Here is a 14,723-nt window from a genome sequence, read left to right on the forward strand (position 1 = left end):
GGGGACAGATGTTCTTCAGGGTCCTCTTCTCAGTCCCACCAGGTGTTTCATATGCTGGGCAGTTTGATTTCAATAGTTCCCATTGACAGTGGGAAAGTCCTCGCCTCCTGTTGATGTTCATCTCTGGCGGTGAGGAATATGGCCTCAAAATCAGTGCAGGGGTATTGAAATCAGGATTGCATGGTAAATAGGCATGTGGAGAAGGGAGATAGGGAACCAGATAGGACCACAGCTCCCTTCCTCTAAGCCCTGGGGCCCCTGCCTTTTGGAGCTTTCCACAGAGAAGCCTTGTGTATTTCACACCCATGAGGACTGGAGGCTTGCTCTCTCTTAACACCTTACAGTTTTTCAGTATTTTCCAGAGTGACAGATAAATCTGTAGGGTAGCAGCATACATACTACGCATGTATGTTGGATGAATAGAAAACTTGCCAACCTACTTATTTAAACAAAGGGCAAATTAGCATTGCAATCCTTGAGGGCAAAATGTTAAAATATAAAATAAAAAAAGGATGAGAAAAAGGAGTTAGACATTGTGCTCTGCCAACAAGAGTTGATTGCTACCATTTCTTGATGCTGTCGGTGTTAGGAGCACCAAAAGGCAAGTGGACTATTGAAAATGTTAGATCCTGTTTCCCTGGACTTCTGACCTGTTGCAGGCATGGGGTTACAGTTGCGTCGCCATGAGGTTGCAAATCACGCACCATACGCTGGCAGGTGGGTTGCCTGTCCCTGTATCCTAGTAGTTGCCCACGGTGAAACATCATCCCTGCTTGGGCTTTGGGGAGTGCCCTTTCCCCTTCTCTAAACTCGTTAGCACATGTGCGCAGACTAGGATTTCCTCAAATTTCAGCCCTTCCCACCGATATCTAAGTTACATGAACATAAATAATTGAGCCTTAAGGTGCACTGGGGGAGGAGAACCTTCAACAATGCCTATGTACTGCGGTGTTTGGGGAGAGCCAAGACAGTGATCTGTAGTGGCGGAACAGGCATGTTACGCATGCGCAACGGTGTCCGTATTTTCATCCATGAAACGTTGGGTGTGGATGTACTGTGTTTATGGCTGCGTCACATGCTTACATTAGGTTAAAGAGTTATTCCAGTCCTCCCCTTAATTCTGGGATCTGTAGTTCTTTGGTGGGGAACTCTATGGAATTGAAACTTCTCTTGACCCTTGCCAAACTACGACCCCCAGGATCCATGGACTAATGTAAGTTTGTAATGCAGTTATGCTCTCAGAGCTAGCAGGCAGGAGTTTTGGGGAGATGGTAGCGGGAAGGGGTGGCCGAGAGAAGAGTGGAAATCTACCCTTTCTGTCAGTTGAACAGCCTTCAGCAATACAGTACTGATTTTTTTAAAAAATAGGAAAGGCTTGAGGGGGAGGTGGTGGCTGTTAGACCGTGCCAAGGGATCTTGATTGCATGCTCCGAAACCCATTTTGGTGTGCGTGGAAGCGGAACCAGGTAATGATGGTAATTCTAGGCGAATGAATCTGGTATAAGGGTCTCTCCGCCTCCTTGCTACCCTCGATTCCCTCTTTCTATGCAGCAAGACAATTCGTAGGGGGTTGGACTCGATGGCACTTGTGGTCTCTTCCAACTCTACGATTCTATGATTCTATGGCAGGTCCCATGTTCCATTGGGCTGGGAGGAGATTTGCTAAGAGAAAGAAACTGGGCTGTGTGTGTGTGTGTGCTGGTACAGCAGGTCAGGAGGTGGTTGCTAAACAGGAAAAGATAGGACAGCTCCAAAGTCAGGGAAACGGGATGAAGCAAACACAGATTGGCCAAGGCAGTTTTGCCAGGAGAAGTTCTGTTGTGCATTCCAAGTCCATAAAGATACGTTGGGATGCTGTGAAGAAAAAGGGGGTCCTGTCGTCATCGTTGGCCATTCTGCAGGCCCAAGGCTCACCGCTGCTCCCTCCCCCTTGTGCATTCCTTGAACCTCCCACTCCTTCGCTCGTTGGGCGGCTGCTCTCTTAGCAACAGCCTCCTCCGCCATCTTCTCCCTGGCCAGGCCCTTCTTGCCTCAGGGGGCCGCTCTGGATGTGGAGGTTGGACTTATGGCTGTCGTTCTGGGTTGGGCCGCTGCTCACCCGGTTCTTGATCTCTGCCGCCATGGTGAGGAAAGCCTGTTCGACATTGGTGGCGTTTTTCGCACTGGTCTCTAGGAAGGGCACCCCAAGGGAGTCTGCATATTCCTGCGTGCAGGGAGGTCGAGACAAAACAACAATGAAGACTCAGTGATGATCTGCAGACAGGTAGCCGTGCTAAGCCTTTTGCAGCAAAAACAACTAAGAATCTCTTAACATGTCACAAGAAACGCTTTGTTGTTTTCCATAGCAAATAAATGTTATTTCTGTAATTTTAGATTTCTCTCTGTAGCGCCCTGGAATCTGTTTTTACAGAAAGCTTTGTTCGTACATTTTTAAAATATCTAAATAAACTTGTTAAACAAATGTTGCGGCCCTGACAGCTATTAGCAGCCCAATAAAAATGGGGCGGGTACAAATAATAAAATTATTAGTAGAAATAGTAGCAGTATGGGATGATCCGAAAGAGAACAAGAGGAGACTATCAGTAGGTGACTCTCTGCTGCCCAGCTTTTCATAAGGTAGAAGCTGGCTTTTTGATCTAGCGCCATTGCAGTTTATGAAATAACATAAGCAATATGTTTATAGCTTAGGTTCTTGTATCACGAAATTTACAGTCTCAAAGCTCCTTCAGGAGTCGGAGAGACGACAAAGAGAATGAATGAAAATGAAAGAGTGCAAATGCAGCTAGTTTCACTGAAGGTGAAATTGCTTTCTCAGCAATTTAAGGGTAAAAGCTGGTTTGATGCATGCCCTTCCCTTTCCCCTATTTATGCACCTTGGCTGTAGTGTAATCCACTGCTTTCTTGCTGGTGAGGTCGCTCTTGTTTCCCACAATCAATTTGTTGACGTTCTCACTGGCATAGCGGTTGATTTCCTCTAGCCAGAGATGCATGTTGTTGAAGGAATCCTGGAAAGGGGCACAAACAAAGTTCAGAGAAGTCGTTCGTTTAAGTATGTGGGTAGCAGCAGCAGTGAGCTACTCTGGCCTCATGTTTGCTGAAACCCCTCTTCTTCCCTAACCATATTGTTCATTTGTCTGTCCCTGGCTTCTTCTTACCAACCAAGCTTCTAAATAACTGCTTGCCTAGTCACCTATGGTGAGCAAGAATCCCTTCCAGGGGATTAAATAGGGATGCTTTCCAAAAGTTAATTCTCTGCCTCTCTTACCCTGCCCATCAGTAACGCTGAGATAGATGGAGCAGGAAGGTTAGTTAAAAATGTGTGCTATTAAATTATATGGATGCATTTGCAATGCTACCCTCATTCATTACATTGGGCTTGGCAAGAGAACTTTCTGGTGGCAATAAGAAGAGCCCTGCTGGTTTGGACCAAAATTCATCAGTCCAGCATCCTGATCCCTTACAGTGGCCAATCAGATGCCCTTTTGAAATATACTCAGAGTTGAGAGTGGATTTCATGCTCTTTATTCAGCTCATAGTGGTGAGGAGGAATGAATGAATGTCCCCTCAAAGTATCTACTTTATATACATTATTTACACAATGGGCTGCACGTGATTGGCTAATTCTGGAATTCTTCTGTAGGCCAATCAGGTTGTGGATCCACTTCTATCTGGAGCACGATTGGGTGGTTCCTGCCGACAAATCATACTGCTGCATTGTTCTAGGACCAATCAGACTGTTGCAGTTTGGATCCTATTCAACTCAGTACATAACACCTTTGGAATCCCACAAACTGGGCAATAACTGTCCTCCGCTGTTGATTTCAAGCAAATGATGCTTAGCGTCATTTCGCCTCTGAACAGAGGAGCCATAACATGGAGGTTTATGGAATGTTTCATAAAGCTCTCCTTCTGTCTTTTAAAGGGGAATCTTTCATGTCTGCTTTTAAACCTATCTAAGATAGTGGCTACTGGTCCCATCACCTCCTGGCAAATAGAAGGGGAAGAAATGGAGGCAGTGAGAGATTTTACTTTCTTGGGCTCCATGATCACTGCAGATGGTGACAGCAGCCACGAAATTAAAAGACGCCTGCTTCTTGGGAGAAGGGCAATGACAGGCCTAGACAGCATCTTGAGAAGTAGAGACATCACCTTGCCAACAAAGGTCCGTATAGTTAAAGCTATGGTTTTCCCAGTAGTGATGTATGGAAGTGAGAGCTGGACCATAAAGAAGGCAGATTGCCGAAGAATTGATTCTTTTGAATTATGGTGCTGGAGGAGACTCTTGAGAGACCCATGGACTGCAAGAAGATCAAACCTCTCCATTCTGAAGGAAATCAGCCCTGAGTGCTCACTGGAAGGACAGATTGTGAAGCTGAGGCTCCAGTACTTTGGCCACCTCATGAGAAGAGAAGACTCCCTGGAGAAGACCCTGATGTTGGGAAAGATGGAGGGCACAAGGAGAAGGGGGCGACAGAGGACGAGATGGTTGGATAGTGTTTTCGAGGTTACCAGCATGAGTCTGACCAAGCTGCGGGGGGCAGTGGAGGACAGGAGTGCCTGGCGTTCTCTGGTCCATGGGGTCACGAAGAGTCGGACACGACTAAACGACTAAACAACAACAACAAGATAGTGGAGTGGACATTGCTGCATCTTGTGGTACTGAATTTTTGTGGGAGTCTGCCCTTTGGCCTCTGTTACTGGTAGCCCAAGGTAGCTGGCTGGAGCAACTGCTTTTCTTGCTGCCATGTATCTTATCCCTTGCAGGGATATCCCTGCTGATATTTTCACCCCCTCCCATTGCCAGAATCTCCTGATCTGATGTTTTGAGAAAGGAGGGGGCGGAAACTGCTCTTCTACTCTTCCGCTCCTGACTGCCTGCCTGACTCTTGTCTGTGTAGAGAGTCTTATCTATGTAGTGACTAGAGGGCTGAGTGTGAGCTGTAACACTCATGCAAGCCAGTAGTTCGTTAGTTTGTAGTAGCTATTAGAAATAAAAGGAGTTATGCTTCACAGCTAGCTTCCGCGTTATTTATACTCTTCATGTGCCTGGTGCTCACAGTGCACAGTTGTGAGTCCAGTGCACTGGGACCTGTTTTCCAGGATTGGATGGTCTCTGAAAGTGCTCCAGTCACCTAGCCCAGTCGGGGCAGAACCAGTTATTGAGCCCAGTTGCTGACATCGGTTGCAAGGCATACTGACAACCCCTTTAAGGGATAAGATACCCTGCATTGCAACGGGTTGAGCTGGATGACTCTTGGGTCCCTTCTAACTCTGCAATTCTATGATTCTGTGCTGTGATGATTACAGTTGCCCTCTGAGGAACGTCCTACCTAAGGTCTAGTGTCACCCCTCTGCTTTTCTTGAATGAAAAGCTGTTCTCTGTCCAACTTACCTGGTCTGTCACATCATATACAATGATGATGCCATGTGCACCTCGATAATAGCTGGACGTGATTGTTCGGAAGCGCTCCTGCCCTGCAGTATCCCACTGTGGGGCAAAGAAATGTGTTTGTTCTGGTCAGCGCTGCCTTCTAGTGGGCAGTGTTAGAAATGTGACTCAGTTTTCAACAAGAGAATGTAATAAGAGTATGAGAAAATGAGTGAAACCAAAATGGAGCTTAACAGAAATTTTGATTCTGTTCATATAGGTCTGAATCAAGACAGTGGCTTCGTTTCCCACTGCATTGTATACAAGGTGAATTGCACGCACATACATACATACACATATATATATGTGTGTGTGTGTGTGTAATTATTTACTAGGGGAAACAAAATAAAAAATAAAAAATTTCCTTCCAGTAGCACCTTAAAGGTAAAGGTAAAAGTACCCCTGCCCGTACGGGCCAGTCTTGACAGACTCTGGGGTTGTGCGCCCATCTCACTCAAGAGGCCGGGGGCCAGCGCTGTCCGGAGACACTTCCGGGTCACGTGGCCAGCGTGACAAAGCTGCATCTGGTGAGCCAGCGCAGCACACGGAAACGCCGTTTACCTTCCCAGCAGTAAGTGGTCCCTATTTATCTACTTGCACCCGGGGGTGCTTTCGAACTGCTAGGTTGGCAGGCGCTGGGACCGAGCAGCGGGAGCGCACCCCGCCGCAGGGATTCGAACCGCCGACCTTTCGATCGGCAAGCCCTAGGCGCTGAGGCTTTTACCCACAGCGCCACCCGCGTCCCTCCAGTAGCACCTTAGAGACCAGCTAAGTTTGTTATTGGTATGAGCTTTCATGTGCGTGCACACTTCTTCCAGTAACAAACTTAGTTGGTCTCGTAAGGTGCTACTGGAATGAATTTTTTTATTTTTTATTTTGTTTCGACTCCGGCAGACCAACATGACTACCTACCTGTAACCAGATACATGGGGAAGTTATGATAGGTCTGTTTTAATGCATTTATATTCCGTTGCCACAACATTTACATAAATACACATACTGTATATTTCAGCACACTGTTCTCCTTGGATTCATCCCTTGGACTTGTCAGCGAATCTAGAATTTGAAGCAGCTCCTAAGGCTGCTCTTAAAGAATGTCAAAACTTCCACTGGAAGATTATCATTTCACCGAACATTCAAGGTGTTTTTAAGGGGTCCTTAATTACATGTGACTGAGTGGAACAATAAGAAAAAGCTGCACCTGCTGTGAGTCTAGATTCTGTGCAGCTGTTTAAGGTACAGGAGCTCTTAGCCATTGCAACCAGAGGGAGAGAATCCAGGAGGCTCAGTTTCCAGCCTCCTGTTTCCACAGCCCTGAGGATATACTTACAATCTGCAGCTTAATGGTCCTCCCCTCCAACTCTATTGTCCGGATTTTGAAGTCCACGCCGATGGTACTGATGTAACTGTCTGTGTAGGTGTCATCCTAGAGACGAAGAAAAGAAAGTGTCCATGTGAGTAGTGGCATTCTGCTGAGATAATGTGCTGGTGTCTGAGTGGGAGCAATAGAGATTATTGTGGACTTTAGGAAATGTAAATTGAATATTCAGCCACTTATTATTGAGGGGAAGTGTGTGGAACAGGTCTCAGTGTTTCGATTTCTGGGAATGGAGTTGAGAGATGACCTAACCTGGGGAGAAAACAGCAAAGACCTGGTGAAGAGAGCACAGCAGAGCTTATATTTTCTGAGAATCCTCCGGAAAAATAATCTCTCAAAGGACTTGTTGATGGCATTTCACCATTGTACTGTAACTTATGGTCTGTGTGTGTGGTTTGGGAGCTGCACAGTCAGGGGAAAAACAATGCTATCCAGGGTTGTAAGGACTGCAGAGAGAATAATTGGGTGCACTCTTCCCACCTTGGATCAAATCTACGCTTCCAGGTGCCATAAGAAACCTGCAGAGAATAGCTCAGGATAGTGCGAACCCCAGAAATGATCTCTTTCAGCTTCTGCCTTCTGGGTTATAAAGACTAGGACTAGCCGTCTGAGAAACAGTTTCTATCCAAATGCAGTTTTGGTTCTAAACGCAGTATAAGGAGTCTCTATAGGAGTATATTGTATTTTAAAATGGGGTTTCAGAGTTTTTAGGGGTTTTTGAATGTCTTATGCAGATTTTTCAATTTCATTGTTCTGTATGGGACAATGACAATAAAGACGTCGTATCGTATGGTATCATTTGTAAGTTAAGAAATCGTAAGATACTGAAGAGGTAGAGCATCTTCTTTTCAGGTAGAGTTGAGAAAGACCTCTGCCTCAAATCTTGGGGAGGGTGAAGGTCGATGGGCCAGTGGTCTGTCTCTCTGCAAGGCAGCTTCTTACCTTGACACCCACCCCACTATTATCGACTGCATTTGTATCCCACCTTTTCCTCCATGGAGCCTAAGGTGGCAAACGTCCCTCCCCCCTCATTTAATTCCTGCAACAGCCCTGTGAGGTAGGTTAGGCTCAGAGGCAGTGACTGGCCCAAGGTCACCCAGTGAGTTTTATGGCAGAGTGGGGATTTGAACCCTAACTTTCCAGGTCTTAGTCCAGCACTTGAGCCACCATATCTCTTGACTGCCAGTTCAGTTTCCTTGGCTGCCTTCATGGTGATCCTAATGCTAAAATGAAAAATCTGGGGAATTTAAAGTCTGGAATTTATTTTTTAAATTATTTTTTATCTTGGAAAAAGTAAGTCTTTATCGTTTTTCTGTCTCAATGCATGCAGATGGCTGATGTCTCAAAGAGACTGCAGATAAATCTGTATTGGGTGTTGGATTATGAAATGATTGCTCTACCAGTGTTCAATGTGCACAGTATTTTGTGTCCCCCCTTTTTTTCCTTTATAAACAATTTCAATTAATCCCTTCACCTCCCTCCCCCACAGCCCAATACTTCCCTCCATCCATGTCTGGAATTTCAGGGTGGGAAGAGATTTCTTTAAAAAAACAAATCACAGCTCACCTCCATTCTTGTTAAGCTCCACTCATTAATGTGGACAAAAATAGCACTGGCTATCTAAAATGGGGGTGCATGGGAGCTAATGTACAAGGAAAAATGAGATCTTTATGACCTGTGAACACAGTATAAGGCTTCTTCCTGGAAGTGACCCAGGAAAACTTTTTCTGACGTGGGGAAAACACCCTTAGAAAAGGCTCACCTGGAACCTATTTCTTTTAAGCCAAGCACGCTGTCGAAGAACAGGCGGCAGCCTGGGTTGCAGATTCCCCCCCCCCCAATCAAAATTAGCTTGCTGTTTCATTTTTTTGTTCCTTTCTCTGGGTCTGGAGCTGTTTGTAAGTTTCTTCTGTGGCACAGCTTGTGACTTCTGTGGTTTGCATTGACTAGGTGGATGTCTGATGGTTGGACACTGGACTCAGGCTAGGATAAGGCCTAGCACCTGGGAGCAGGTGATATGAAAGACCCTTGGCTGAGGCCCCGAGTAGACAGTACAGGACCCAATAGTCTGACTGGCCAAATATAGGAGCTTTATTTCTAAGATGCTTTGTGCATGCTCAGAGGCATCTTCCTCTTTATATCTTGGGGCAAGCCCTGACGTTGAAAATGTGGCTGAGAGCCCTGCTTGCCTTGTCCCTTTTATAAAATAATAAGAATAATAATTATTTTATGTTAATGTGTTATACATTTGATGTTAGCCGCTCTGAGCCTGGTTTTGGCCGGGTAGGGTGGGGTATTAATAATAATAATAATAATAATAATAATAATAATAATTATTCTGAGACTTCAGCAGAAGCTAGCCAAGGTGCCAGAACACCCCTTCCAAAGAGCCTTACCGCAAAACGGAGCAGAAGGCATGACTTCCCAACTCCAGAATCGCCAATCAGCAGAAGCTTAAACAAGTAGTCACTGTTGACAAGGTAGAAAAGAGAAAGACATTTTGGTGAGCAACTGTAAACTGGTTTGGGTAGAAGGGAGCCACGTACATGGGTTCCCCCCTTTCTTCTTAAGAGAAGAGGAGCAAGCTTTAATTAGAAGAGTGACTAGTGGGGTGCCACAGGGTTCTGTCTTGGGCCCGGTCTTATTCAACATCTTTATCAACGACTTGGATGATGGACTCAAGGGCATCCTGATCAAATTTGCAGATGACATCAAACTGGGAGGGGTGGCTAACACCCCAGAGGACAGGATCACACTTCAAAACAACCTTGACAGATTAGAGAACTGGGCCAAAACAAACAAGATGAATTTTAATAGGGAGAAATGTAAAGTATTGCACTTGGGCAAAAAAAATGAGAGGCACAAATACAAGATGGGTGACACCTGGCTTGAGAGCAGTACATGTGAAAAGGATCTAGGAGTCTTGGTTGACCACAAACTTGACATGAGCCAACAGTGTGACGCGGCAGCTAAAAAAGCCAATGCAATTCTGGGCTGCATCAATAGGAGTATAGCATCTAGATCAAGGGAAGTAATAGTGCCACTGTATTCTGCTCTGGTCAGACCTCACCTGGAGTACTGTGTCCAGTTCTGGGCACCACAGTTCAAGAAGGACACTGACAAACTGGAACGTGTCCAGAGGAGGGCAACCAAAATGGTCCAAGGCCTGGAAACGATGCCTTATGAGGAACGGCTAAGAGAGCTGGGCATGTTTAGCCTGGAGAAGAGGAGGTTAAGGGGTGATATGATAGCCATGTTCAAATATATAAAAGGATGTCACATAGAGGAGGGAGAAAGGTTGTTTTCTGCTGCTCCAGAGAAGCGGACACGGAGCAATGGTTCCAAACTACAAGAAAGAAGATTCCACCTAAACATTAGGAAGAACTTCCTGACAGTAAGAGCTGTTTGACAGTGGAATTTGCTGCCCAGAAGTGTGGTGGAGTCTCCTTCTTTGGAGGTCTTTAAGCAGAGGCTTGACAACCATATGTCAGGAGTGCTCTGATGGTGTTTCCTGCTTGGCAGGGGGTTGGACTCGATGGCCCTTGTGGTCTCTTCCAACTCTATGATTCTATGAATTATGAATAGGAAGTAATTAATCCACAGTGTCTGTGATGCCTCTGATTGGTGGTTTCGTTCCCTCCCTGGCTGAGCACCCAAAACCCAGTGCTCAATTTGGAATGACTTCAGAATGCCCTTTCACCCAGCACCACCTCCCTTGTTCGCTGTGAAGACAGCCTCTTACCAACAAGGCTTCTCCCTTAGTCACTAGATACTCACTATTCAGGACTGATAGTTGACATGTCGGCAGGCAGGCAGGCATGCAGAAAACCAGGTGTGACCCTCTGTTTTGAGTACTCAGAAAGCAGGTGTGGAAGGTTGCAGTTTCCCAACTTGTGTCTGCTATGTGATAAACAAAAAGATTCATTGGGTAGAGAATTTTTGAAACTGCACTTCTCCATTTTTGCTTGTTTTTAATGCATTCAAAGAGTTTGGAGGAGGAAGTTGGGATTTGTGTGTGCAAGGTTCCTCAGACGAAATTGTCAAGTGCTTTTCCTTTTTAGTGTTTTTTCTAATTCAGTTCTCTGTTCTGATTATGTTTGTCACAGGTACCAGGTAGTTTTTCCCATTCAGAGTACATTGTTTTGCTGTTTTTTGGCTTGGTGTCAAACCATCAATATATTTGACGTTCTGGCATTTGGTGCGTGTTGGCTGTGCCACATTATGCCTGCTTCTACCCTTGGCTAATGTCATGGGTAGGTAAAGTAAGGCCCAGGGGCCGGATGCGGCCCAATCGACTTCTCAATCCGGCCCGCGGACAGCCCGCCATCAGTGTGTTTTTACATGAGTAGAATGTGTGCTTTTATTGAAAATGCATCTCTGGGTTATTTGTGGGGCATAGGAATTCGTTCATTCCCCCCCCCCATAGTCCAGCCCCCCACAAGGTCTGAGGGACAGTGGACCGGCCCTTGAAAAAGTTTGCTGACCCCTGGTTAATGTGCCCTGTCCTGTGATTTTACCTGCCTCTGCTTCCACCTGCCTTTGGTTTTCTCAGTTCCACTCCTCAGCTAGCATCATGAGCCCATCCTCTTAATTCCTTCCAGATGTGCAGGGCCTTCCAGATGTGCAGGCGAGGGAAAGGCAGTCTGCACAGAAGCTTCTTCGCTTCTTCCAGGTTCAGCCCTGGCTCAAATTAGGTCTTGTTTCAATTCCCATTGTGCATGGGACGGGTGACGCTGGCTCATGCCTACGAAACGTCCTCCCCACAATACATGGCTACTCTCCAAGGGCCTCTCTGTACAACAACAAACCATAATAGTTTTATAACAGTGTGAACTGTCATGGCTTCCCTCAAAGGATTATGGGAATGGTAGTCCACTGCAATAACAGGTAGAGTTCCCTAGCCGTCCCACTCTCTGTCACAGAACTACAGTTCCCAGGGAACCCTCCCTAGGAAGAGCGAAAACTACCAGACCAGTTTGATTCAGATATGCACAAAGTTGTTACTGGGCTGTGTCGTTTTCACTGTTAAGACACCGACTGCTCTTCCGTGTTTAGCCTGAGTTCTTGTTTTACATCCCTGCAAACAGCCAGTGTTTACTGAAATACAATGTAGGATTGGTGGTGATGCCTTAATTCTTCTGCCTTAGCTAAGAAAAGAAATCCTGGCAAGTTGACAGTTTGCTGACATCCACAATCTTTTAAGGGCAAAACCTTGGGGGGGGGGGGAGGTAGGATAGAAACATATGCAGCAGATTTTGGGTCTGGGCGGAGATATTTCAGTTTGGGGGGGGACATAAATCTGACAGAGATGTTCAGATTTGTCAAAAACTGGGAAGACTCACCCCCACCCCTGGTTAACTTGGGGGAGTGTTTCAGCGGATGTTTGCAATTCATACTGGGCACCGCTGGATATGGATCTGCAAAAAGGTTTATTTCTGACACTGCCTCCCTGCCCCCCACAATAAAATGAGTCCCAAATCTAATTAAAAAATGACATCTCTTGAAAGAAGGCCAGCAATGTTGCTGGCATATCCATTCACATCCACAGAAACACACCCCATTCCCTTAATCTGCCCACTGGAAGCCTTTGGCTGGCTTATACCTCGCAAGCTGGTAGCTATGCAGTAAAATGTCTCCCAGTTTCTTCTGCATGCTCCTTCCTGGAAACCCACCCTGCATGAGAAAGAGGGGTTTCCGTCCCTCTTGTTCTCTACCCTCCCCCACCCTCATTTATCTCCCTGCCCTGGAATAAAGGTAATATGATGCTGATACGAAGGTTGATGAGAGGAAATGTACCTTCCCTGTGGCCTTGGCTTCTGTGTTTTCCTAGCTGAAGCAGGTGCAGTCCAGTTGCTCTGCAGAGGCAAAGAGTCCCCTTTTAAAGAATCGGAGGGAGACCAGTCCTTTTCTGAACTATCCGCTGCTGGAGAGCGATGAATGAGCTCCTGCCGCAGGTGGATATGTCAAAGCCAGCCTGCAATGTCAAAGCCAGCCGCCCGAGGAGGAGAATCCAGGTTGGATTTACAGAGCAGTGGGATTGCCGCCTCAAAGGGAAGAGAAACAAAGGAGCTCCCCACCCGACCCTCCCTGCCCCCCCCAGTTTCCCCCAGCAGCTGCTTTTGCTCCCTCCCCAGCTCTCCTGTCTTGCAGCAAAGATGCTCCCAGCTGGGGGCTCCCCTATTGGCCAGCTGTTGGAGATGACATCATCTGATGATGCAGCGAGGACTGGCCTGCCGATATCTTTAATCTTGCAGGGGGAGGGCTGGATCTGCAAAGAGGGAGGAGGGGTCCCTGCAGGAGAAATGGTGGGGGTAGCGGGGCAGGGCTGGGTGGGCTGGGCGCCTGTGGGCTTAAATGGGAAATACGGGGCAAATACTGGGGTGTCATGAATATGGCTTTATAGGGCTTAACATTCTGTCATGGTCACTCGCAGGGTGGAGCTTCAGGGCATGTTTATGAGTGGTTGTGATCTGCATTTAATGACTCCTTACAGAAACAGGGAGTGATAAGACTACCCACATTCATTTGCATGGAGTACAGAGGTACAATCTTGTATTGAGGTATTTCTCAAACATTACAGTGATGTAAAGGCTGGGCGTATGTGTGCTGCACACATTAGTGTGCTTTTGGGGCGAGAGGTGCTGTTCTTGCCTGCAGGACAATTGGGCTAAGAGGCATTGCTTGGACGATGCAGGCTTTCTCAAGTTTTGTCTCCCGAGTTGGGTTTGGCTGCAGATTTGCTAACGGAGAACAAAAGATGGACCTCTGCTAATGGTGTCATCAAAAATTTATAATTCTGTGCCCAGCTTTCCAGAAAGGCTGCAACAGTTCAGGGAGGGGAGATGTTTTGGCCCCTTAATGAGACAAAGATCTGAGTTCTTGCCTGACACGAGGAACTCTCTTGGGGAAATGCAGCGGCGTAGCGTGGGTTGTCAGCACCCGGGGCAAGGCAAGTAATTTGCGCCCCTAACCCCTAACCTGCCGCCGCTGCCAGCTTCTTCTTGCTGCTGCCTGGCCTGGGGCATTTACGGTAAGGTAGCCACGGCGGTGGCGGCGGGTCCATGTCAGGTGATCTGAGGCGAGTTGCCGCTGGTGCTGCCGCCCAAACGACGCCGCTTGCCTGGAGGAGGAGGAGGGCAGAGAGGCGAGGAAAATGCAACATGGCCCAGCAGCGGCGGCAGCGGGGCTGTGAGGAGGGGCTGCCTGGCGTGCCCTCCGCGGCGAGTACTGAGAGCCACTGCCTGCCGGACGCCTTCAGCCCGGACGCGCGCACAGCTCGTCGGTTCCGCGAGACATGGGGCTCTGCTACAGCCTGCGCCCGAGGCTCTTCGGTGACTCCGGAGGCGGCAAGCGCGCCCCCCCCGATGTTGTGCCCGGTGCGGCCGGCCCCCCTGCACCCCCCACGCTACGCCACTGGGGAAATGTATGCCCCAGCAAATTTTTGCATGATTTGTACCAGAGCATACCATGAATACTTTGTGTAGTTGCTGATCATCCCACGTCTCCTGCTGACCAGCAGCTGACATGTGGAGTTCTTTGCATATAAAAGTATTTGCTCTGGCAACAGTTAGTACCAGATAAAAGAGGTTTGTGTTATCTTTAACATGCTGCTCCCTAGTATCATTTGGTTGATGGGACCCCTTTTTCTCTCTATCAGGATACCTTCTCACTGCACAAGATTCTCAACTGCAAGTCCCCCCCCCCCCCAAAAAAAAAAAAAAACCACACCACCTATTTTTCTGTAGCTGAACAAAGCATATGAAGAAGGGGCTATAAGCTGCATATGTGCATATTTCTCAATTGTCTTGTTCTGTTTTTTACAATGCCTGAGCTGGGCCTGATGCTAAGATCGGAATGCTGATCTGGAAAGGAGAAAGTGTATAACTGCAGCGAGCAGACCGAGACGCTTGCTTCTTG

The 14,723-nt window shown here is 47.1% G+C and overlaps 1 protein-coding gene across 2 annotated transcripts; it reads right to left on the bottom strand.

Annotated features, from left to right (window-relative positions):
- Positions 1–1,629: 1,629 nt before the first annotated feature.
- Positions 1,630–12,898, bottom strand: LOC307221331 (ras-related protein ORAB-1-like). 2 transcript variants are annotated; one of them, XM_079985781.1, is made up of 7 exons: positions 12,603–12,898; positions 10,584–10,703; positions 9,203–9,275; positions 6,759–6,854; positions 5,393–5,488; positions 2,874–3,005; positions 1,630–2,203 (listed from the first exon to the last, which is right to left on the bottom strand). In XM_079985781.1, the coding sequence occupies exons 2-7, from the start codon at positions 10,604–10,606 to the stop codon at positions 1,982–1,984; spliced, it is 642 nt and encodes a 213-aa protein (XP_079841907.1). In that variant the 5' UTR covers positions 10,607–10,703; positions 12,603–12,898; the 3' UTR covers positions 1,630–1,981. The 2 variants fall into 2 exon arrangements, with proteins under 2 accessions (XP_079841907.1, XP_079841906.1); XM_079985780.1 differs by having other exon boundaries at positions 10,584–10,706; positions 12,603–12,897.
- Between the last annotated feature and the right edge of the window lie 1,825 nt (positions 12,899–14,723).

This window comes from Podarcis cretensis, assembly GCF_951804945.1.
Source record: "Podarcis cretensis genome assembly, chromosome: 8".
NCBI lineage: Eukaryota > Metazoa > Chordata > Lepidosauria > Squamata > Lacertidae > Podarcis > Podarcis cretensis.